We start from the raw sequence: 23,869 nt of genomic DNA on the forward strand, positions 1-23,869 counted from the left end.
CTTGATAATTATCTTATATGGGTGTTGATCAAATGCATGCTAATAAATAAAAATAATAAAAATATTGGAACTTTATTTTCTTAGAAGCCTTATAGATCTGTATTTGTATATTTCTCCTATCGCCAATAGCTGTAAAGGCGATTTTGCCAGCCTTTGTAGAGAATGCTCAATAACTTACATGGATGTAGATCAAACTCTATTGGTTAAAGCGTAAGGGCACTTCCATGAGTGACAATAGTGACGGCCCTAGTTTAGGAGAGATACCTTGCGTTATACTAGTCACAGCTTTAGCGTAGGAAATACCTTGCGTGACATAAGCCACAGCTCTAGCGTAGGAGAGATGCCTTGCATCACACTAGTCTGAACCCTAGCCTAGGAGAGGTGTACTGACTTGTGAGACACTAGTCACACTAGCCTTGCGTGACACTAGCATAACACTAGCGTAGTTGAACTGCCTTAGAGAAGTGTACTTACTGAGTTTCGTGACACTAGTTAAAACCCTAGCGTAAAGTGTACAAACTTGCGTGACACTAGACGTGCGTGACACAAGCCATGCGTGACACTAGCCATGCGTGACACTAGCCATGCGTGACACTAGCCATGCGTGACACTAGCCATGCGTGACACTAGCCATGCGTGACAATAGCCATGCGTGACACTAGCCTTGCTTGAACTAGTCACAACCAAGCTTAGAAGAAGTGTACTGTCTTGCTTTACGATCCTAGCGGAGGAGAAGTTCACGCGGTTACTTGAACCAATCAATGTCATCATCCTCGTCATCGTCATCAAATAAAGGTGGAGGAATTGGCTTGGATGGGGGCTCATCCTGGTGAATTAAGAAAATAATGAAAATTTAGTCAGTGAAAAGTGTTTTCCCATCCTTTCCCCACCCCCCTTTCACTCGCCAGCATCGACGAGGCCAGGATAATAACGAGTGCCTTTTGCGACCCTGTGTTCAGTAGCTGGCTACAAACCACACTAAAACAAAAACCGCTCCATTCTATTGATAAGGATAGCTATATTTTCCAAAATGCCAGTATATTTCATGATTCAAATTTAAAAAAACGTCACGCAAACCAGTGTCACACAAGTCGAGTCTAGATACCAAACTAACCGTGAGATCTATCTTCGGCTTTGGGACAAAGATGTCTTTGACGTCGTCATGGCTGTCATCTCCAAACAATCTTATAAAAACAAGGTGTCAACAAATATCAAAATATCTGAGCATGACTTAAAACCTTATGTTCTATGTTACTTACGATTTCAACTTATCAGAAGCATCTACTGCATCTGAAATAAAAGAATATAAAAAAACTTGGTAACTTGCTGTTTAGGTTTAGTCTAAAAAGAAAAGTATTTTTAGAGGCGGAATTATACTGTACAAAACGCGCCGTTCATGCTTTTATAATTACAAATATTGCGTTTTTCCGTTTTTAAGAAAACCATTGCCAAACAAGAGAGTAATATGTTCTAACGTATCAAGCTATTGCCGGAAAACTCAATTCTAGAGGAACCCTAGGGCAAAGTTGTCGTAATGGAATACGTGTGTTCCTAAAGCCCGGCGCACACGGTGAGCAAAACTTCACGCGTGCAATTTTCTCACTGCCTCGCGAGGCAAAAAACTCACAATTTAAGCAGGTGAGAATTTTGCCTCAGTTGCTCGTGAGACGTGATTTCGTTCGATTGACGTAAGAGCACGGTGAGTTTTGAGCCTCGCGAGGCAGTGAGCAAATTGCACGCGTAAAGTTTTGCTCACAATGTGCGCCGGGCTTAAGGGAAGATGTTTGTACATTTAACAGTATAGTCACTCGTATACAATCACCACAACCACTACCACCGCACCACCACTCCCGCACCGAGTCCTTGCAGCTTCGAGGCCAAGGAAGAATACACACAATAATCAAAAGACAGGGTAATGAGACGTGAAGCCTGGCGCGCATGGATAATTTTTTTACCTGAAGGAGACAAGTTCTTTGGTGGGTCAGCAGTTTCTGCACTTGGCTCATGCGCAGATTGAACATCTTCATTGTCATCCAATGGCGGGGGACCTTCATGCTCCTGGTCACTTTCACTACTGACGTCACTTCCTCTTTGGTCACGTGTAACCTCTTCGTCGTGCTTACTTTGGTCGGGAGTATCAAAGATTTCCGGTGATTGTTCTACTGTTTCTAACTGTTCAGTTCCCTCTACAGCTTCTATAACTTTATCTTCTCCACTCTCATGTTTTAAATGCTCATCTTGTAGATTATCATCTGTTACGTCAATTATAGTTACATGTTCGACATCTTCTGATGTTTTAGTATCTTCTGACTCAGCTTCATGAACAACTTGGTCAACACGAGTTAATGAATCAGTATTAGATTTAACGTTTATGTTTTCGTTATTGATTTGATCAGTATTAGACTGCTTTAGTTCGCTTTTATTTTCGTGTTTTTCTCCCGCCGCCTCCTCCTCCTCCTCCTCATCCTCATCCTTATCTGCGATGTCATGTTTTTGCTTGACCACATAGTCTTCCGTTTGACATACATTGAGCTCATTTAAAGTATCCTTTACTGTATCTATTCTTACACCGTTATCTTTTATCTGAGGTTCTCGTTCACCCTCGCTGTCTTCGTCCTTATCATGAACTTCGTCTTCTTCCTGCTCTTCGTCCTCATCTTCCTTTTCATCCTCTTCGTCTTCCTCTTCCTCCTCTTCTTCCTCGTCAACCTGACATAGAAAAATCGTTGGCATCGCAGGGCCTTAGCTAGATTTTCACTGACCATAACCGACCAAAGCTGGCACTATCAAGATTATCAAAACCAGTGCAACTATTATCATTATCGCCATAATTAACACCGCCACCAACTCATCAAAATCACTACAATCATATAAATCATGGTGATACTCCTGGTGCTGTATTGAACATGGGGGGTGGCCTGTGAGCATGATACAAAAAGGTAGGAGGTAACTCAAAATACTTCAAACGAAAAGGGTGAAAAGTAGAAAATAGGAAAAGTGGTGTTGATAGCTCAGTAGCTAACCAACAAGGCTGATTAGGTTCTTATAAAAAAGGAACTTAAAATTCCAAATTTCAGCCTGAAGGTTCTTAATCTCTAGCTTCTTATACGCGGGTCAGGCCCGTAGCCGGGATTTTGAGCGGAGGGTCTCGTTTACCCATAAAGCGGAACATTTTCTCTTAGGTAGCTCGTCCTTACTCGTAGTGGTACTTTATTACCTTAATTCAAGCGGACCTTCCAGTCGAGGGACGGGGGTCTTCCGAGCACCCCCCCCCCCCCCCCCCCCCTGGCTACGGATTTGTGGGTGTTTACTGTTATCTATCGCATGTAAAAGAAAGGATCTAGTACCTCATCCTTGTCATCATCTTCTTCGTCGACGCCTTCATCTTCAGGATTCGGGTTAATGAGCCTCAGGGTCATCTCCTGACAAACACGAATGCGAACTCGAGTTAGAACCCGACTCAATATGACTTCTGTAAACGAAAGGGGTCCTCTCTTATATACGGGCAATGAAATCTCCTCTAGTGTTCTATAATTTCTGTGAGAGTAATTGCAACATCGTAACGGTTCGGACGGGAAAAGATCGGACGATAAACTTCATGCCAATTTTGGACTTTTTCTACTACAAATTTCGGACGCTATGTACTAGCGTTCTCAAGCAAGGCTTAATCGTCTCGAGCGTGGTATTTGCTATTAGAGCTGAAGGTAAACGGTATGTAATGCATGGACGGTGCAGAGGAAAAAGAAGGGCGCTGATTATTAAAAAAGCATTTACGGAGACATTAATAGTTTATACTATTTCATGGATGGAAGAATTACTCGGAATAATTTTACCTGCGATAGATAATTCACGAATTTAGTGATATAAATACACGGTATTATAGACGTTGCTATCAACGTGATAATTGCAAATAAAGTAATATAAATTCAAATTGTGTATAATCGCTATAAAAAAAACTTGACACTGCGTTGCATTGTTGTTTTCCTCTGTAAAAATTTCACAAAAGTAATCGCATCTAGAATATACCTCTATTGTTTGTAATAACGGCATAGTATCACATAGTTCGAAATGGCGTCATGGCCTAACCTTCTAGTTCAGAATAACATCATAGCCTCACCTCTATTTTTCGTAATGGCGTCATAGTCTCACCTCTATTGTTCAAAATAACGTCATAGTCTCACCTCTATTTTTCGTAATGCCGTCATTGTCTCGCCTCTATTGTTTAAAAAACGTCATAATTTCACCTCTATTGTTCATAATGACGTCATAGTCTCACCTCTATTGCTCGTAATGACGTCATAGTCTCACTTCTATTGTTAGTAATGATGTCATAGTCTCGACTTTATTGTTTGTAATGACGTCATAGTCTCACCTTTATAGTTCGTAATATGACGGCCATGATCTCGGCGCCCGTGTACTGCGTGTCCGCGGCAAACTCAGCTTTCAGCTCGTGGAATACATTATTCATGATTTTCTTCACCTGAAATAACGAGAGAATTGTTAACAAAGAAATTTCTCATCATCGTCTTAATTTTTTGCTTTAACATTCGAAGATAAAATATGTTAAGAAATCTCTTAACAATATCTAAACACAAGGTCTCATACTTTATTTACCGATTAAAAAAATATATTGCGATAGCTTCCATAAATCAGCCGATGGAAATGGATGTTTTCTGGCACATTTTGCTAAGGTGACAAAGACGGCTGAAATTTTGATGTCAGAGCAAAAGCCCAGGTGCAATTTACGCGCCAATGCTCACAAGAAAAAAAAGCGTGAAGTCGAGGCTCTAGCTTTAGTGGTAAAATGTGTTAGCTCTAGCTAACACATTTCACCACAAGCTGACAAGAGCCACGACTTGAGGTTATTGCTTGTACGCGCTGGTGCGTATAGCGAACCTCTGCTAGTGTATATACCACTCACCTCAGTGACGACATCTTGGGAAGGTGCCTGGCTCCTGGAGGCCTGGGCACGACCTTGTGCTAAGCCTTTTTGGTAAGATTCCGACACGGCCTGCTCGTTTTCCTAGAAAAAAAGAAACATGAATACACATTAAAATTGATAAAGTGTTTTGTATAATAATGAAAGGCTAAGAAAATCCTTCTTTAAAGCAGTGTGACCTCAATACAGAAATCAATCTTGAAACCCTCAACAAAATTACCCTGATCAGAATTATTTGAGTAAGTACGCAGCTGCTTTGTCTCCTATTATCTTTGTTCTACAAAGGAGTTCTTTTGTCTCTATTCTTCTCGTCCTTTGTGTCGAGGTACGAATATTGTTCATTTGCCCAATCAAATTGCAGCTTGTAAGAGCTGCGTACTGACCCAATTATTTAACAACAATCTCAGTCAAATCATTCACATTTTTAGCAATCCAGCGTAATATTTTCTATTGTTGTATTTTCGTCTTTCCTTCAAATGGGGTATAATGCGGTTTACCTCTTCGGTTGCTTGAAGTTGTTCCTCGAACTGTGTTTTCATCTGCAGAGTCTTGGTTCTCATCTAGGAATCATCATGAAAAACAAGGCGATCGAATTAGCGTTATTTTCTTCCTACACTTTTTATGTATTTACTAAAATCTTTCCAACAAATTAATGATGCACCACACCCTTCTTACTATTTTCAAGCTGTACTTATCGGGAAAAAAATATGTGATGAAACCTCAAAATGACTGTATAAAAACGAATTTTATACTCAATTTATCAAATTTAATAAATAAGATATCACAAAAGCAACAAAATCATCCGGTAGGAAGACACATTAACGTTTGACAAAGACTCTTCAACTTTGTATGTGAGTCTTACTCGACTGACGTACTGGATTATACTGGATTCTAGCTCATGCTGTTATGCTGTCTTAAATTTTTACTTGAAAAAGGTATCGCTTAGTACGCGTATATTCGAGTTTGTAAGATCTTACCTTCTCTCTCGCCTCCTCGAGTTCCTGTACCGCGATCTTCAGTCGCTCAATCTCAACGTCTTTTTCTTGTCCTGTAGACGTTGCACTGGTAAACTGTGAAACAGAGAAGAACCGTATCAGCGAGTTTCTGTCGGCGCGTGTGGGCAGTGCATTTACCAAACCATCTTGAAAAAGGTTTTTTAAGAGCTGGCAAACTGTACACAGAGAAAACTCGAAATAAAACAAACATATATTTTTGTAATAAATTGCTTGAAGAGACTTCCTTGCTTGAATAAAACAGCAACAATAATTAAAAGAGGTGCCTAAACTTTTTTCAACAAAAACATCAACAAAGCAATTAATGTTAAGCGCGTGTACTTTTTCCTGTAAATTCTGCAGCTCGTCAATTTTCTCTTGCAAGTTGTTTACTTCCTCATTTTTCTTTTCTTCGATGGACTTCAATGAGCTTAACTAAAATATAAACGACAAATTGTTACATAGGTACTAAAACATTATTATCCACTGACAAATAACAAACAGAAACAAACAAAATAAGAATTTCAAAATCTGATGGTGGCTAATGGGAACTGAACACACCTCGGCCTCCGAGTCATGTCCAGACGTGACAAAACACTATATTATCGAAACCATCAGGGGCGGATCTAGGGGTGAGCCAAGTGCCCCCCCCCCCCCACCCTTATTGTCAGATATTTGGCTTAAAGATAAGGGAATCTACAGAGGAACAATGAATCCGCCCCCTTTCTTGAACCCTTGCTTCGCCCCCCTTTTTGGAACTTCTGGATGCGTCCCTGGCCATGTGACTGTTCAACTCCCAGCCGCCACCATCAAATCCTCACATTCTTTCTTTGTATCTTCGTCTTTGTAAGGTACTGCAATACAAGGGTGTATCTGCTTCCCAAGATCGCTATTTAGCTCTAAATATAATACTGCTGAAGATTTTACAAAGGGTTATAAGAGCACTGGGCTTAGAATCTTTGTCAAGATTTTGATCAAATGATTGCATATCATACTAGCTTGCATCTCATCAGATGAAGTTAAAAATATAAACGTATCAGGATATTAGACACCGCTAAAAATGAATACAAACAGTTGAGAAAATGTACAATATCGTCTATTATCGAGCAATAGATTTATACATGCAACGCTTCATACATATTAAGTTTCATGTAAAACAAGTGGTTATTTTACGTGAACGTGGGGGAGGTCGGTAAAGGACTTGCAAGTCGGTAAAGGCTGATGTATACGGATCGGTTTGTCCGGTAGATCTTTTTAAAATCACACTTAACAATTTTTTGGCCTCGGGCCATATTTTCTTTCCATTTTTACAGAGCCGAAGCTTGGGCCCGACAAACCGCAACTTGTAAATAAAGGCTCTAGCCGATAAATCGGTGCGTGTGAGTCCACCTCAAGTTATACCTTGTCTTCCAAGGTCGTAAGTTTCCTCGCGGCTTCGTCTCGTTCTTCGATAACATCATCATACTTCCTTTTCCATTTCTCCACGGCCTGAGAGACCATCTTTGTCGCCTTCTCGGTCCATCGAGTCTCCAGATCGCTCTCCATCTTGGAAATCTTAACATTTGGTGCAGTTTATAGCATTTGTTTTGAAATTTTGAAATAAGATTCAAAAGTATAAGGCCCGTGCAAATAGCACCGCCAGCTAGCAATGACGGTGGTGTTTGTACAACATGTTTGAGGGGCTATTTCCTTTGTCTTATTAACAGCAGAGCAAAACGTTGCCAGCAAATGCTGAAACCCCGTAAATAAGAACAGCACATGTCCTGGTCAAATTGTTGAAATTTAGGGAAAAACACAGAAGTTTATTGGGCTTTTTTTCAGCGGAATAATATAGTTATCAAAATAAAATAAAGGCCGTCACAAGAGATCCCCCATAACCACATCCACACCAATACAAATCATGTGCTAAGATCAGGCCCCTGGCCGTCACACCCACACCACACAAAACATGAGCTATGACCGATGGCGGGCAATGGCGGATACCTCTTCAGTAGTGACGCTTCCCGAGTTTTTCTTCTCCCGCCGGTGCTTCTCCTTGAGGGACTTGATCTCATCCTGTGGTTACAAGAATTTTCATTATCATTTAACAAATTATCTTGATTGTCCTGTTGAGCTTTCAGTTCTTCAAGCTCATCATCTCTCCCCCTCACAGTCATATCCCTCCCCTTCCCTTTCCTATACGGCATAACTCACCTCATGTTTAGCTCTCGGTTTTTCAAGCCCCTCACCCCTCCTCTTCACAGTCCTATCCCTCCATTCCATACATGGTATAACTCACCTCATGCTGAGCTCTCAGGTCTCCATGCCCCTCACCACTCCCCCTCACAGTCATATCCCTCCCCTTCCCTTATATCGTATTAATTACCTTATGCTGAGCTCTCAGTTCTTCAAGCCACTCACCCCTCCCCCTCACAGTCACATCCCTCCCCTTCCCTTATATCGTATTAATTACCTTATGCTGAGCTCTCAGTTCTTCAAGCCCCTCACCCCTCCCCCTCACAGTCACATCCCTCCCCTTCCCTTATATCGTATTCATTACCTCGTGTTGAGCTCTCAGCTCTTCTAGCTCTTCTTCAAACTTCCGCCGATCTTGGGTGTGTTTCTTTTTGCGGTCAGCAACGCTCTGCAAGTTATATAGTAGATTATACAGGGCTACTGGAATAACGCGGAAAAAAACTCAAAATTACGCGGGATTCTTTGCTAAATAACGCGCTAAATTACGCGGAAAATCAACCATTACGCGCTAAATTACGCGGGATTTTGCAATACATTTTTCTTTAAAAATCAAAATTTTGCGGGATTCTTTACTGAATTACGCGCTAAATTACACGGAATATCAACTTTTACGCCCAAACATGTTTTACATTTTGTGCCGAAGGAAAGCACGAAATAACTTGAAAAGGTTAATTTTTTGCGTGAAAATATCTTAGGCAAGTTTTCATTGGCTCCTAGCCACCAGCCAATTAAAAAGGTATTTTATTATTAGTCCTAGGCCTTCGCGGTTTAGCAAAGAACGCCTAGTCATTTTATTTGTTTTCGAAATTCAGTTCGAAATATCGCACTCTTACGAAGAACATCTCTTTTTTTACGAGAAATTACGCGGAAATTTGTGGATTACGCGGATTATGCGGAAAAAGCTAAATTACGCGCTTCCGCACAAGCGCGTAATTCCAGAAGCCCTGATTATACGATATCTGAGACATTGAAAACAGGCTATCCTGGAAAATTCGCTCACTCTATCAAGGGGATACTTCCTAGCTCAACTTTTTTCTACTAGTCTAGCGGAGCTTTGAGTTTGTAATTCCATGCATTTACCTTTTCAAGTTTGTCTTTCTCGTGCTGTAAATCTGCCATTTCTTCCTCTACATGGTCAGCACGGCTCTCGACTCTCTTTCTTGTCTGTTTTTCCTCTTTCAGGTCTTGTTTTAGTTTCTCTGTGTGAAGTTGACTCTCTGGAGCAAAACAAAAAATGAGAATTCGAGAGAGAACCAGAAATGAGAATTCTTTTTGAAGTGAGAGATGTGGAAAAAATTAACACAATTTTGTTTAAAACCGGAAATGAAAAAATGAAACTCTTCTCTCAATGAAAAATTAAACTCTTCTCTCAATAATTGTTACTCCGATAAGCGGCATATCAACTATTCGGAAGTTATTCAGTATAACTACACTTACTCTAGTAAGTAATACCGAACACACTCGATCTCGGTACTTATCGGACAAGATCCGGCACTAATTCGATTACACGCGGAAAAACTTCGGAACTAATTCGGTGCTTCTCGGAGGAGATATGGTACTTATCGGACGAGAATCGCTAGTAATTGGTGCGGGCCAATTTACACTTAGCTTACCAGAAAGTGATTCTTTAAGGCTCTCAAGCTCTACGCGAAATCTCTCGCTCTCTGAAGTAGCTTTGTTCATCACTGTTCGCATTTCCGCCTCTTGTTTCCGTAAGCTCTGAAGCTCAGTCTGAGCGTTTGCCAGCTGTGTCTTGAGGACAGTTGCTTCCGATGATATCGAGCTCTGCAAACGGAAGAGTCATAAGCTCATGATATGTGATATAACGGCATACAAACTTAATTTATATACTTGACGAAAGGAGGTTCAAGGACGTTGTTCAAAGGAGGAGAAAAGGAATGGACTTGGATGTATTTATCACACAAAGCCCCTAAACGCGTTCTACTGAATTTCTATAATCAATGCTGCTTATTATTGGTTGAGCTGGTTCTTATTGGTTGAAATAGGCTATAAGTTATAGTTATGGTTATTGTTGGATGCCTTCTGCTTTACTGTAATTAACCTAGCTTAGATAACATACTCGCCATCTCCTGCCCTACGGTAATTAGCCTGGCTCTGTTGACTCGTCTTCTTCTGCCCTAGTGTAATTAACCTGGCTTGGTTGACTTGCATAACATACTCGCCTTCTCCTGCTCTAGTGTAATTAACCTGGCTTGGTTGGCTTGGATAACGTACTCGCCATCTCCTGCCCTAGTGTAATTAACCTGGCTTGGTTGACTTGCATAACATACTCGCCATCTCCTGCTCTAGTGTTATTAACCTGGCTTGGTTGACTTAGATAACATACTCGCCATCTCCTGCCCTAGTGTAATTAACCCGGCTTGGTTGACTTGCATAACATACTCGCCTTCTCCTGCTCTAGGTAATTAACCTGGCTTGGTTGACTTGGATAACATACTCGCCATCTCCTGCTCTACTGTAATTAACCTGGCTAGGTTGACTTGGGTAACATACTCGCCATCTCCTGCTCTAGTGTAATTAACCTGGCATGGTTGACTTGAATAACATACTCGCCATCTCCTGCTCTAGTGTAATTAACCTGGCTTGGTTGACTTGCATAACATACTCGCCTTCTCCTGCTCTACTGTAATTAACCTGGCTTGGTTTACTTGGATAACATACTCGCCTTCTCCTGCTCTAGTGTAATTAACCTGGCTTGGTTGACTTGGATAACATACTCGCCATCTCCTGCTCTAGTGTAATTAACCTGGCTTGGTTGACTTGCATAACATACTCGCCTTCTCCTGCTCTACTGTAATTAACCTGGCTTGGTTTACTTGGATAACATACTCGCCTTCTCCTGCTCTAGTGTAATTAACCTGGCTTGGTTGGCCGCTGAGTTGTGCTGGAGGGAGTCGCTACTTTGCTCCATCATCTGATTGCTTTTCTCCACAAACCTGATATGAACAATATGCATCAGATACCGACAAACCTTAGCTCGTAAAGTTTCACGCTAAGAGGCATTGACTGTAAGATTCGAACAAAGTTTAGATTGGAACTGGAAAAACATATTAATCAAAATTGATAGGCCAATTATTTTTTTTCTTTAAAAAAATATTTTTTTCGTATATTTCGTAATACCATCGTCACCTCGGATTTTTCGATTGAAGATAACGGAGTTCCCTCGAAAACAACAGATGGTTAACATAACTTCCTGATTAATGCATGACGGAAATTTTATAATTATAGAACCAAAATGCTTGCAACCTATACCTCTGATTCTTCTGCAGCAAATCGGAGACTTTCTCGTTGAGAACGTCGATCTTCTTGCTTTGCTCCACGTTCTCTGTTTTAAGCTTCTCGTTTTCCTGCATTTGATAAACAGACTCACATTATTCTATACCATACCTTGGGCATAGTCAAGATTTGGTGAGGGGTCTGAGGTACGAAGACATAGATTTAATATGCAAAAAGTTGCTTTTAGAAGAGTATGACATAAGTCCACGCTAATTTTGGGATCTCTTTGGTCAACTGCTTGATATATTAGAAAAACTGCCAAATGACAAAGGACCAAAGGCCAGAATTAATGTTTAACTCGACCACAATAACTCGAACACCCTCAGACTCCGTTCAGAGTAACAGTAGACAAATCATGATTCTACAGTAGTTACAGTAGTTTATGAATATGCTCTAACCTGTACTATCCGGGTGATGGTGGTGAGTAAAGTAGCAGGGTCCAAGGCCGCGCCGGACGGTTGTTGGTAGGCGGGAACAAGAGAGGAGGGACCTTGAAGACGATCAAACTATAGAAAACACACAACAGTAATATTAGGATGTGTAACACAGCTCTGACTCTATGCACGCTTTCATTGGCTGATTAGAAGGCTATACCCACAATACATATTTCATAGAAAAAAAAACACGTCGATTGGCTCTTAGTTCTCATCAATTCAATTAGCACTCAGTCATTACAACTAAAACTGGAGTTTTATTGTTTGACAAACAAACATCTTTCATCATCTGGCGTGTCCTTCGTATTAGGGACCCTAAGCAACGACAACTTCAACGCGGACGCCGACGGCAGAAAACAATAGAATTTGATTCAGAATTCAATAGCAGCCCGTGGAAATGCGTTCCGTCTGATACATTGCAGCCGTTTTCGATGTGAAAACTCCAAGTTTCATGGTCAATTTAGGACGCGGATATTTGCACTGTAAACTCAACTAACTACGTTCGCTGCTGTAGAAATAATGTCTTTAGTTTATTTTCATCCGTCTCTGACTATAATGTTTGCTTATTCTATTGCAATAATTATTGATCACCAACATCTTTTTCGATCGCGTTGTCCTAGCCGTCGTCGTCGTCCTTGCTTAAGGTCCCTTTTATCATGAGTATTCTCAAAGATCGCCATGTATTCAACTTACTCTTAGATTGTATTGATCGCCACGCGAACTTCTCATACCTTATGTTACATCTTTTCCACTTTCTCCGAGACTTTATTGATTGCCATGCGAACTTTTCTTACCTTATGTAACATCTTGTCCACTTTCTCCAAGACTGTATTGATTGCCATGCGAACTTTTCTTACCTTACGTAACATCTTGTCCACTTTCTCCGAGACTTTATTGATTGCCATGCGAACTTCTCTTACCTTACGTAACATCTTGTCCCCTTTCTCCGAGACTGTATTGATTGCCATGCGAACTTCCTTACCTTACGTAACATCTTGTCCACTTTCTCCGATACTTTATTGATTGCCATGCGAACTTCTCTTACCTTATGTAACATTTTGTCCACTTTCTCAGAGACTTTATTGATTGCCATGCGAACTTCTCTTACCTTACGTAACATCTTGTCCCCTTTCTCCGAGACTGTATTGATTGCCATGCGAACTTCCTTACCTTACGTAACATCTTGTCCACTTTCTCCGAGACTGTATTGATTGCCATGCGAACTTCTCTTACCTTACGTAACATCTTGTCCACTTTCTCAGAGACTTTATTGATTGCCATGCGAACTTCTCTTACCTTATGTTGTCCACTTTCTCCGAGACTTTATTGATTGCCATGCGAACTTCTCTTACCTTATGTAACATCTTGTCCACTTTCTCCGAGACTGTATTGATTGCCATGCAAACTTCTCTTACCTTATGTAACATCTTGTCCACTTTATCCGAGACTTTATTGATTGCCATGAGAACTTCTCTTACCTTATGTAACATCTTGTCCACTTTCTCCGAGACTTTATTGATTGCCATGCGAACTTCACTCTGCTGCTGACGTGTCTCTGCCATCAGAACAGGAACCATGGCGTCACTAGTGCTTGGCTGATTGACAGGGGGAGGAGCTGGCGCCACTGGCTGGGTGTATACTTGGCTCTGGTACACTGGAGGTTGCGGGTAGTACTGTGGCGGCATAGCCATACCTTGCGTTGACATGGGCGGCGTCTATCAATAACGACATGTGAGCATAACCACTGTGGCAAGTGCAACAATGGCTCATTGGCATGGAAGTTAAGAAAGGAATCTGATCAAATTCCATGCGTTTCCGAAGATATACTGTGAATTTTAATGGCTCACACATTAACTCACACTCATAATGGTGGACCACAAAGAGCAGTTCGTATCTATGCTGATGTGAAAGCGCAGTTACTTTTAAAGTGATTGTGATTATATCTTTCAATATGATCAGTTCCCATAAGGAAATTAAAGATGCGACAGCTAGAATGACAGAAAAATATTTTAGCAATTGCGATAAGGTCCAAAGGAGAAAGGCGAGTTTGTACTCCAAAACATCTAAGTACTCGCTAAACTGTCCGATTTGCAATGTTGCGTCTGTATCACCGCCTAATGTAACAACTGCCGCTTAATGTAACACTAACGCTTAATGTACTAAAAATCGCCGCTTAATGTAACACTAACGCTTAATGTAACAAAAATCGCCGCTTAAGGTAACACTAACGCTTAATGTAAGAACACTCGACGCTTAATGTAATAACCATGATTTTGGATATAGAATTTAGATAGATTTCGAAAGAACAATTCGCAAGACAACCAAACTTAGGGTAAGTCGTCTAAGCGTCAAGGGGGTGTAACGGGGGGTGTCATTTAGCTTTGCATCATCAATGACGTCATACCAAATACGAATATCAATATCTTGAGCTACGGGAGTTGTGGCACGACCAAACTTAGGCCAAGTTGTCTAGAGGTCAAGGGGGGTCCAGCAAAATGGACACGTGACATGACGTCATTGATTACGTCATCATAACTAAAAAAATCCTAACTTGAGCTACGAGAGTTGAGCTACGAAAACCTGCCAAAAATCTGTCGTCCCTTAGGGCCCTTTAGAAACTGTTTACCGGCAAACTTAAACCCTCTTGAAATGAGAATGAATAACGTGATTGAGGTGTCTTAGAAGGCCTTTCTTTTTGATCATCTCTAAAAATAACGCTAAACCGACGGGATATTACATTCTAATAGCTCTTTGGGTTTTTGTCTTCTGCGAGCCGAGCATTTTGAAGAAACATTTGATGATCCGGAAAGAACCAAGCACACGATTGCGATTCAAAAACTGCTACCCCTAAAAAAATACGACAAAATTAGAATTTGTTACCAATAAATGTCGCCTTTTTTGTTTTATGTTTAATTACACAGCTCGGGTAGAATAAAAAAACACTTCCGAATCGTTCCTTGCTTGATTGTCATTCAAAACTCATTTATACCTGGGCGGAAACCTTACGAAAGTTATCCCGAGATATGAGTATTTTCGTTTTAATGACGTCATCAATGACATCACACCTCACATGACTATTTATGCACCCCCCCTTAACACCTACATGACATTCTTCAAGTGTGGTTGCCCGACGATGTTTCTATCCAGAGATATTTTCGTTTTAACGACGTCATCGATGACGTAACAAATCACATGACACCTACATGACATTCTCCAATTTTGGTTGTCCGATGATTTTTTTAATCATGTGATATGAGTATTTTCGTCCTTAATTAAAATTTTGGTTATTACATTAAGCGTCGAGTATTAAGCGTTGAAAATTTGTTACATTAAGCGTTAACTGTTTTATTACATTAAGCGTTGATTTGTTGTTGCATTAAGCGTTAGTGTTACATTAAGCGGCGATTTTTGTTACATTAAGCGGCAGTTGTTACATTAAGCGGTGATACAGCGTCGTGGTTCGGCAGAGAACAGTTGAAATATATGAGGCAGAACGCATTTTCACATGCGGTTTTTGAACTTTCAAATCAATCCCATTATTTACTACAGAGTACAGACCCTCGTTGCTGTCCCCATACCTAATAGTCCCTATTACCTGATAGTCCCTATTACCTGATAGTCCCTATTACCTGATAGTCCCTATTACCTGATAGTCCCTATTACCTGATAAACTGCAAGCTGCTGCGGTGCTGAGTATGACGGCAAAGGCTGCTGGCCTTGTCTGATTGATTGTGCACCCATTGTCTGTTGCACCTCTGGGTGTGGCTGGATGGGTGTGGGGCGTTGGGGGAGCTGGGGCTTGGGACGAGGGTTTCCATGAGGATGGGGGTTGCCATGGTGATGAGGATTTGATGAACCTGTTGCCAATGTAGGTTCAGGTTCCACATGTTCTTCTGGAGTCGGTTCAGCTGGCTGCTCTTCGCTTGGACTGGTCACCTATTTTATTGAATGTCAATGTATGGTGGCAATCATAAGAAGATCATGATGGTTGGTTGCAGTGGTGGTTGCGCGGGACCCAAACCTGCTTATGTGCCCAGATAAGAAATTAAATGGAAACCAGTAACAATAATTTGATTCCGTTTGACAAATTCATCAGTGGTCAAGAAGGCGGTTAATTTTCAGTGTATAACTATGAAGATAGAAAAAGATTATAAATGGATCTAGGGACCAGTTATTAGAGCTAAGGATGCCATTTTAAATGTTCAGCAAAGTCATTTTTCTCTCTGTATCGGAACCTGCCTCTAGACGCACCCCTGATATTTCCCAGAAAGATGCAGTACCTCCTCTAAAGTTTCCTCTTCTTCAGCCTCGGCGGCCACTGCTCCAGGAATAGTAAGGACGTTTTTTCCCATCTTGGACATCCTGGCAAGCAGACGGGCTTTATCACTGTTCTTTCCTGGTGACTGAATAGATCCAAAGATTCTGTCAGCTGGCACGTTACCATCCTAGCGAAATACCAAGTGTGGGAATACATCCGTTTCCATCGGCTGATTTGGGGGAGCTTAAGCGGTATTTTCGATTGAATTCAGGAAACTCAATATAAAACTTTGTTTTCAAATGGTTATTTCGCAATCTAGTCACGTTATTTGTCTTCAAAAGCTGAATGAAATCTATAACAAATGTGTGATTGACTAGGGCCTTGTCAAGTAGGTAGTCGCTTAAAACTTCTGATATTTGAGTCAAAGCAACCCATCCTAGATTACCTGTGAAAGCTGTTCTGATAAAGAAGCGGTTCTGCCTTTGATGCTGCTTGAGCTAGGGCAACAAAAATAAGATATTTCATATAAATAAACGCAAATCTTTAATAATAAAACACGAATAACAAGCCTTAACAATTAGTTGCACTATAGGACATGTTTCAGGTTTTACATATTGATAGAGAAAAGGCATACATCGAAGTGTAACAAGCAAGATGGCATGTAATAAAAACGAAGATAATAAATGTGTGCATGTAAAACAATTCTGGTGCCAATACTTTAATCTTTGGGAAATGCAATGAGAAGAGCATTATACAGAAAGTCTACAGTGTTCTCATTCAAAACACTGCAATGTGTGGCTATGCAGTGATATTTTTCCCAATACAATTTTCCCATAAATAATGTTCTCAGGAGAGCACCCAGAAGTCAAAAAAACGTCCCCACGTTCCTGTGAATACAGATGTTTTAAATAAACAGAGGTTACAGTATTTTTTCTACTTCACCTTGAGGCAGAATCTGATCTTGTCTTGACCCCAGATGGCTCAGCGGTAATGTTTGGAAGTCCCAGCCCTGATGCTCCTGGCGAGGGGCTGGGTGATGGTTCTTGTATTGTAACAGGTGATTCGGTCCGGGAGCTGTTCAAGGATTCACTAGTACTGCCATCTTTAAACTTGATCTGGGGTGAGTAAGGAAAATAAGAGAAATTAAAAGAAAACTTAAATCAAGAGGTAAAAGACAAAACTCGGGTTTGTTTAGACAGATTTAGACACTACGATTTTTTTGCCTACAACCATCGCATGCGACACGACTTAGCTCTGATTTAGACACTAACGACTTTCCGCTCACGTCTCAAGAAAATCGCGTACGACTTTTGCGCTTTTTGCTCGTCGAGGACTGGGACCAACAACAAAAAACATGGCGGACCGTTGCACTGTTGCAGCTGCAGCAATTGCTGCTGCAATTTTATGCCGTAAACAAATGGAAAAAGACAAAGAAGGGTCCGTGATAAGGAATAGCTGACAGAATGGGCCATATTGTTTAATCTTGGAAGAGCTACGTTTGGTCAAAGATCCACGAGATTGCCGACGATATCTTCGTATGGATTTCCGTCATATTTGCAAACCAAAACAGTCATCGCCCCCGTCTCTCCCCCTGAAAGGACGATTCGTCTCAATGCTTCCGTCATTTTACCAAATATGGGCACAAGGTAGCGGAGTTTTGAAACATGTTTCAAAAATCCTACAACTTTTTCGTGTCGTAATCGTAAGCTCGTGTCGTAGCGGAGTTGTAGAGCTGATTTAGACTTTGCGACTTGTGTTGTATGCTGATGCCAGCGTGTCGCATGCGATGGTTGTAGGCAAAAAATTGTCGCATCTAAAACGGCATTTTTTTTGTATCATTGTACCAATAAATCACGTTATAATACGTAATATAACGTAATATAACCAGTTCAAAACTCAGACATTATGGGTAAACAACCATAATGGGTAAACAGCCAGGCTTCAGACAGTATTGTTAAACTGTCGCCCTATGCTATAATGACAAAGGTGATGATTATCATTAATCAGTGGTGATGATGGTGATGACATGCTTACCCTTAGCACTTCAACTTCAAAAAGGAGCGGGGATTCAGAAGGCACCCGACCTGGAACTCCCTACAAAATAGTAGTAGTACATGTTACCCAGTGTTAGCTAGTGATACTGAGCCAAACATAGTAAATAAAAAACCTTTGCTAGCAGTAGTACTCCAACAGAGTCAGAATTTCACAAAGAAAATAATATGGGAGGAAATGGTGGCTAGGAAAAAATGAGGAATCCTGTAGCTGTGGCTATCACCATCATGAGTTCAGAGAACCTCTTTTTCCAGAAAGGAAACTTAAAGGATTTGTACCAGGGAAATGTTAGTTACTTTTAATAACTTGATTATTAATACTGAGAATTGTATTACAGAGGTACAGTACCTTTGAGGCATATGCAAGAGATGCTGGTATGCCAATAAATCTTTTGCCTCCTTTCTTCATTCCAATAACACCCTGATCCCATCCCTACAAGTACAGAGATGAATGATAAACTGACTTCACCACTTTAATCGCCCATGTTCTATCGGTACAAGTACAGAGATGAATAATAAACTAACTTCACCACCCACTTAAATCACCCATGTCCCATCTGTATACAAGTACAGAGATGAATGATAAACATCTCTGCCCATTAACACCCAGGTAATGCCAAATGCCTACAGAATAAACCCAAACGTTACTCAACATACTGTAGTTCATACCTTGATAACTTTGCCTTTGCCAGTTTTGAATTTGAATGTCTTGTCTGTTCCTGCATTGCTGTCAAAAACCTGTTAACAATGTCAGGAGCTAACTAATTCAGCAAAATAGCTCAAGTGTTACTAATAATAATAATAAAACTACAGCAAACGGCGTAAGAGCTGGAATTTCCCTATTGGTTATATTCAAGAAAATCTAAAAAAAAATATTGTCAATGAATTTTTTTTTTTGGTGTGATGGATTGTGTATAATATTCACACTTAAGCATTTGACATTTTATATCCACATCCGACCCTCACTATTCAATAAAGAGCTTGGGCACTGGGCACATAAAATAAACCAACTTATATTAAAAGAACACAACACACAACTCATAAGGGAACACAAAGTTCAACAGTTTCTTATGCAAGATTATGCTAAGAAGAAAGCTAGCTGTCAATTTATGCTGCATACCTTGCCAAAATTCCCATTTTCCAAAAGCCAGCCAGTGTATTTGACTTCCACAGCATCACCAGTTTCTATAGCCTATAGAACATTTACAAATAAACATTAGTCAAACAATCAAACAGAACAATTCTTATACCAAGGCAGATTGATTCTTATATATTTTGTGTACAGTATATGTCCAAAAAAACATTATAAAAGTCACTATCATTTTTTTATTACAACTCCAGATTACAAAAGCAGTAGCTACATGCAAAAACTCCCAAACTTTTTACCACTTGCAATCATTTGTTAGTTTTACTAATAAGCTATTACAGTGAAACCACCATTATTATAGCAATACTTAATAGTGCAATGGTACAACAATATCAGAATAAGATAAATGAAAAATCAATAAAACAATATTTTTAAGTCCCTTGCCATGTTGTTATATGCAGGGTTCACTTTGTATTAGCTACTGCAATTCCTCATTATAATATTCATTTTTGATATAATCAACATCATCAACATTATCGCCATTATCAAAGGTGTCATATTATCATAAAAGCTAACCTGGCCCTCTCCTGGGTGAAGATCCTGCATTATAAGTGATGTTGGAGAAGAATTGAATGTCAGCAACCCAATCTACAACAAAAACAATAAAAAAACTAAGTGAGAGTTTGAATCTTTTGAATTATACTGTACATACAAAATTTGCTAATAATTGACTTATGAATTAAAGCCTTGCTTATGAAAACAAATAAGAAACAACAGACAGCAAATATCTATGAATATTTGTTATGTAATTCTGTTCAACACCAAACATAGAAAAAACTCATGTTTGCTGACCTGCTTAGCAAACCGATTAGCATTCTTCTCAGAATCAAAACAGATGGACCATCGCTGGCGCTGATCATCACAGAAACTGGCATAATTGTTGTCTTGTACCTGCCAAACATACAAATCAAATTACAGAAGTCCCACAGTTTATATACACAAGAGTGAGTAAGTGTGTTAGCACTTTCACTTAAGCTTATACCATGGGACAGCAACCCCAGCAGTTATTTTACAATATATACCCCGTACAGGTCAATCAAGTACTGCAAAGACAAGGGATTCACAGTACCGACCATCCTTGCGCTATGTATGGGCTCAGGGACGAAAAGCTCAAATTTCAATGACACTTTACAAAAAGTCGCACCAATTATAAAAAAGTCGCATTTGATATTTTGTTTGATATTACTCACTAAGTACTTAGGGGAATTTTCTCCCGTATTAGATGTGAATTGAGCTTATTTGAAGCGTCATGTCATGTTTTTCCGTCATGTCGGCGAAGCCCCTATCAACAAGCCATAAACTGCACAATAAAGTGACCTCCTCTTCACACAATAAGTAACAAAACAGGCAGATTTGCCATTTCACAGAAGGCTCACGCTCGCACAATGGAAGGCTCACACTATGTTTGGTTTTCATTGGAGCTTTCACAGGTACAAAGATGCAGACGGGGGGAAGGGGTGAATACTTTTCCCAATCTCTACCTAGAAAATGCCACACCTGTCACATACGTAGCCAATGATATAAATAATTTCGGAAATCTAACATGATATCAGGGTAGCATGTACTGTAACAATACCGTAAAGACAAACTGGGCATGGATTTGTGATGTTGCGACTTGTTGTTGCTTTGATGCATAGAGTAGAATCTTGTACTGAAAGAAACAAGAATAGAAAAACGTCATACTAAAATCAAATCAATAATTGTCTGTTATAGACAACAAGGAGCTCTGCAGTACAATTGTAAAAAACAAAAAAACAAGTGTAATGTTACATAATGTCAAGTGTACAGTAATAGGTACTCAATACACCAAAAACTGGTATACCCCTCTGCCAAATTTTCGTCTTTAATAAGACTTCTTATTAAAGACGAAATTTGGCAGTTTTTGGTGTATCGTATTCATTCTTCTGGTTCACGAACACGACTATTTGGGCTTTTTGTAACAGTTACTCAGATATAATAAAACAATAATGGTGATACTTACATCACATGAAGTGTGATTGGCCAAAATAGCTGCCCCAAGCTTGCCTTGGCTTGTATGCTGTCCATTAACACTGTAAATAATTAGTGTTATATTTTTTTGTGAGGTTAAATTCAATCATAGTTTGCATTATCACATGGTTATTAGACTTCAGACACAAAGAGGAGTTGGTGGAATAAGTGAATATAAAATAAATTTTCATTATGTGTGGAAATCAATATTGGAAGACAAGATGCTTCACATCAGGCCAGAATTGCTTTATGCGGTTTACAATGAGTGTGGATGCTCTTAGAAGTTAATGAAGGGTTAATGGAGAGCATGGAGAGATGAGGTGGAACTCAATTTAGAGAGTTTTTAAATGCAAAATTGACTTGGCACTTGTCCTCTTGCTTGGGGAATGTAGCCCATGGAACTACGCCAAAATGTAACCCATCCACTCTCAAAAAGAGGCAATTTAGTAAGACATTTACAGTACTTACTATTTGTAAGCATACACAGCGGCAGCGAACACAACAGCTGGGGCATCACTTGATGCTTGTGCAGCTAGTGAAACACAACGTATCACTATCATTAGTAACTGTTGCACATGTTAAGTACTCTAAAGTGCTAAATAGAAGGACATACCAGAATAGAAGAACCTACTGAACAAATCTTAAAAATGTAATGGCAGTACAAACTTGCTCTCTTTGTACCATGACCAACATTTTGCCAATTTTGTAATATTATCTCTTTTCAGCACTTCAGAGTACTAAATAGGATTTGCGGAAGGAGGAGCTCAGACACGGAAAAGGGCATAGAATCTGGTGATTCTTAAAAAAAATTGTTTTCTGAGCAGTTGAGATTAGAGAAGGCAGAGGCCTGCGTGTGGTACAGTCCACAGGCACGTTCCCAGGATTGGCCGAAGGGGGGGGGGGGGGGGGGGGGGAGGAGGGATTGGGCAGTCATAGGTATCATGAAAAAAGGGTAGTATTTGAAGATCCCTGATCTTCAAATGTGTGGAAAGGTAAGTAGGTGATGACTTGAAGCTAGAGTGCAGATTGCTTCATGTTGCTATAATTTGATTACTACAATGAAATGTCTAGTCTGTGGGATTAATCAGTGCTGAATGGCGCACTTATATTAGTAGATGTCAGTATATGTACCTGATTAATTACCCATCCGAAACTACACATTGCTAAGGGAAACAAATAAGCCTACATTTGAAAATTTAGCATGTTTTACACCTGTGAAATGGACCAACAAAGTGCTAACTCTTGAAATGTCATTTTATTTAAAGTACTCTGTTTCAGAAGCATAAAACATATCATTTTAACCTAATGTGGATTATTTCATCCCTGATTTCCCCATGCCATTGCAGACCACCCTATTATTCTACAGCTTGTCTGTAGCTTTTTAGTCAAATGCTTGCTTTGATTGTTCTCATTCTATCAGCAAATTTAGAGCAACTTCAAAAACCCCTGCCACAATTGTTCTACAAAAAGAACTTAACAACTCAATTTCTGAAGAACAAGGCATTGAAATAATGAAAGAAAATTATGTGGCGGGGTTTTAAAGTTTCGCTGGTGGCGCTGTATTTTGAGTCCTTGCTGTTATAATCGTCTATGCACAAAACAAAACAATACAAATGTACATTAAGCTATCGGATTGCAACCATGCCCCACCACAGCCCAGAAAATGACCTCATCAACTCTGACTAGACAAGGAACTCGCATATTCATATCATCCCAAATATACTCAATAAAATTACCACCGGAATCTTTTGGAGGTAGCACTTTCCTAAATATCCAACCTACTGTAAGTAAGCTTATAGCACTATGTGTTTGCCGTACAACGTGTAATTTATGTGTAATAACCTGGTTTCTCTTTCTTGGGCTGCTTCGGTGCGGTGTAGGTTAGGGACTCATTTCCACCAGTAAATGAAGCTCTGTCTTGACCAAAAAGAGACGCCAATTTCGACGAACTGTACGACATAGTAGTAAAGATCAGAAAGACTTAGGAACACTTAGGGAACAAAACAACGCTGTAGAATAACCAAGATGATGATAAAAACGGTAAATAAGAAACATGCATACCTTCCACTCATCGGTGGTGAGAACGTTCCATCGTCGTCCTCGGAAGAAACGGAAAACATTTCCCGGGAGGAAATTTGGATTGAGGTTTCAGTTTCTTGTGATCGAACCAACTCGTGACAGAACCAAAGGTTCCACTTCCTACATGTCCGCGCATCTTATCGAGGAGATAGCCGCTGACAACGGAGATGTTTTTTTTGTGGTCATATTATTTTTTTTATCACAGCACGTAGCTAGCACACACACCTGCAACCCAACCCCTGCCTCCCTCTCCAAATGTCTTTTAAATTTTTTGTTACAAAGACAGCCAGTCTGCTCTCTTTTTTTCGAATCCTCGGGTAACAGATAAAGCGCGAGAACAAGCTGGAACAAGGCCAGCGGAGGGAAGGGGGTGGGTTCCATTTGCTAGAGGGGTAGGCAAACAAAGGAGCCGACAATTTCATATTGGACGCAAGCAAGAAAGTTAAAA

At 40.1% G+C, this 23,869-nt stretch overlaps 1 protein-coding gene across 2 annotated transcripts; it reads right to left on the reverse strand.

The window, feature by feature from the left end:
* Window positions 1-47: 47 nt before the first annotated feature.
* On the reverse strand, window positions 48-23,551 carry LOC5507239 (FK506-binding protein 15). Of its 2 annotated transcripts, none has more exons than XM_048731770.1 (34): window positions 23,404-23,551; window positions 23,185-23,291; window positions 21,811-21,874; window positions 21,335-21,404; window positions 20,930-21,004; window positions 20,146-20,244; window positions 19,870-19,941; window positions 19,327-19,398; window positions 18,876-18,944; window positions 18,556-18,639; window positions 18,190-18,249; window positions 17,098-17,270; window positions 16,601-16,652; window positions 16,178-16,300; window positions 15,561-15,833; window positions 13,376-13,612; window positions 11,862-11,969; window positions 11,440-11,534; window positions 11,021-11,123; window positions 9,780-9,951; window positions 9,247-9,383; window positions 8,471-8,554; window positions 7,915-7,986; window positions 7,333-7,485; window positions 6,274-6,366; window positions 5,917-6,009; window positions 5,437-5,499; window positions 4,922-5,023; window positions 4,373-4,480; window positions 3,348-3,422; window positions 1,956-2,709; window positions 1,260-1,290; window positions 1,115-1,184; window positions 48-826 (listed from the first exon to the last, which is right to left on the reverse strand). In XM_048731770.1, the coding sequence occupies exons 1-34, from the start codon at window positions 23,460-23,462 to the stop codon at window positions 746-748; spliced, it is 4,083 nt and encodes a 1,360-aa protein (XP_048587727.1). In that variant the 5' UTR covers window positions 23,463-23,551; the 3' UTR covers window positions 48-745. The 2 variants fall into 2 exon arrangements, with proteins under 2 accessions (XP_048587727.1, XP_048587726.1); XM_048731769.1 differs by having other exon boundaries at window positions 16,178-16,342.
* Window positions 23,552-23,869: the final 318 nt, after the last annotated feature.

This window comes from Nematostella vectensis, chromosome 8, assembly GCF_932526225.1.
Source record: "Nematostella vectensis chromosome 8, jaNemVect1.1, whole genome shotgun sequence".
In the NCBI taxonomy this organism is placed as follows: Eukaryota; Metazoa; Cnidaria; class Anthozoa; order Actiniaria; family Edwardsiidae; genus Nematostella; species Nematostella vectensis.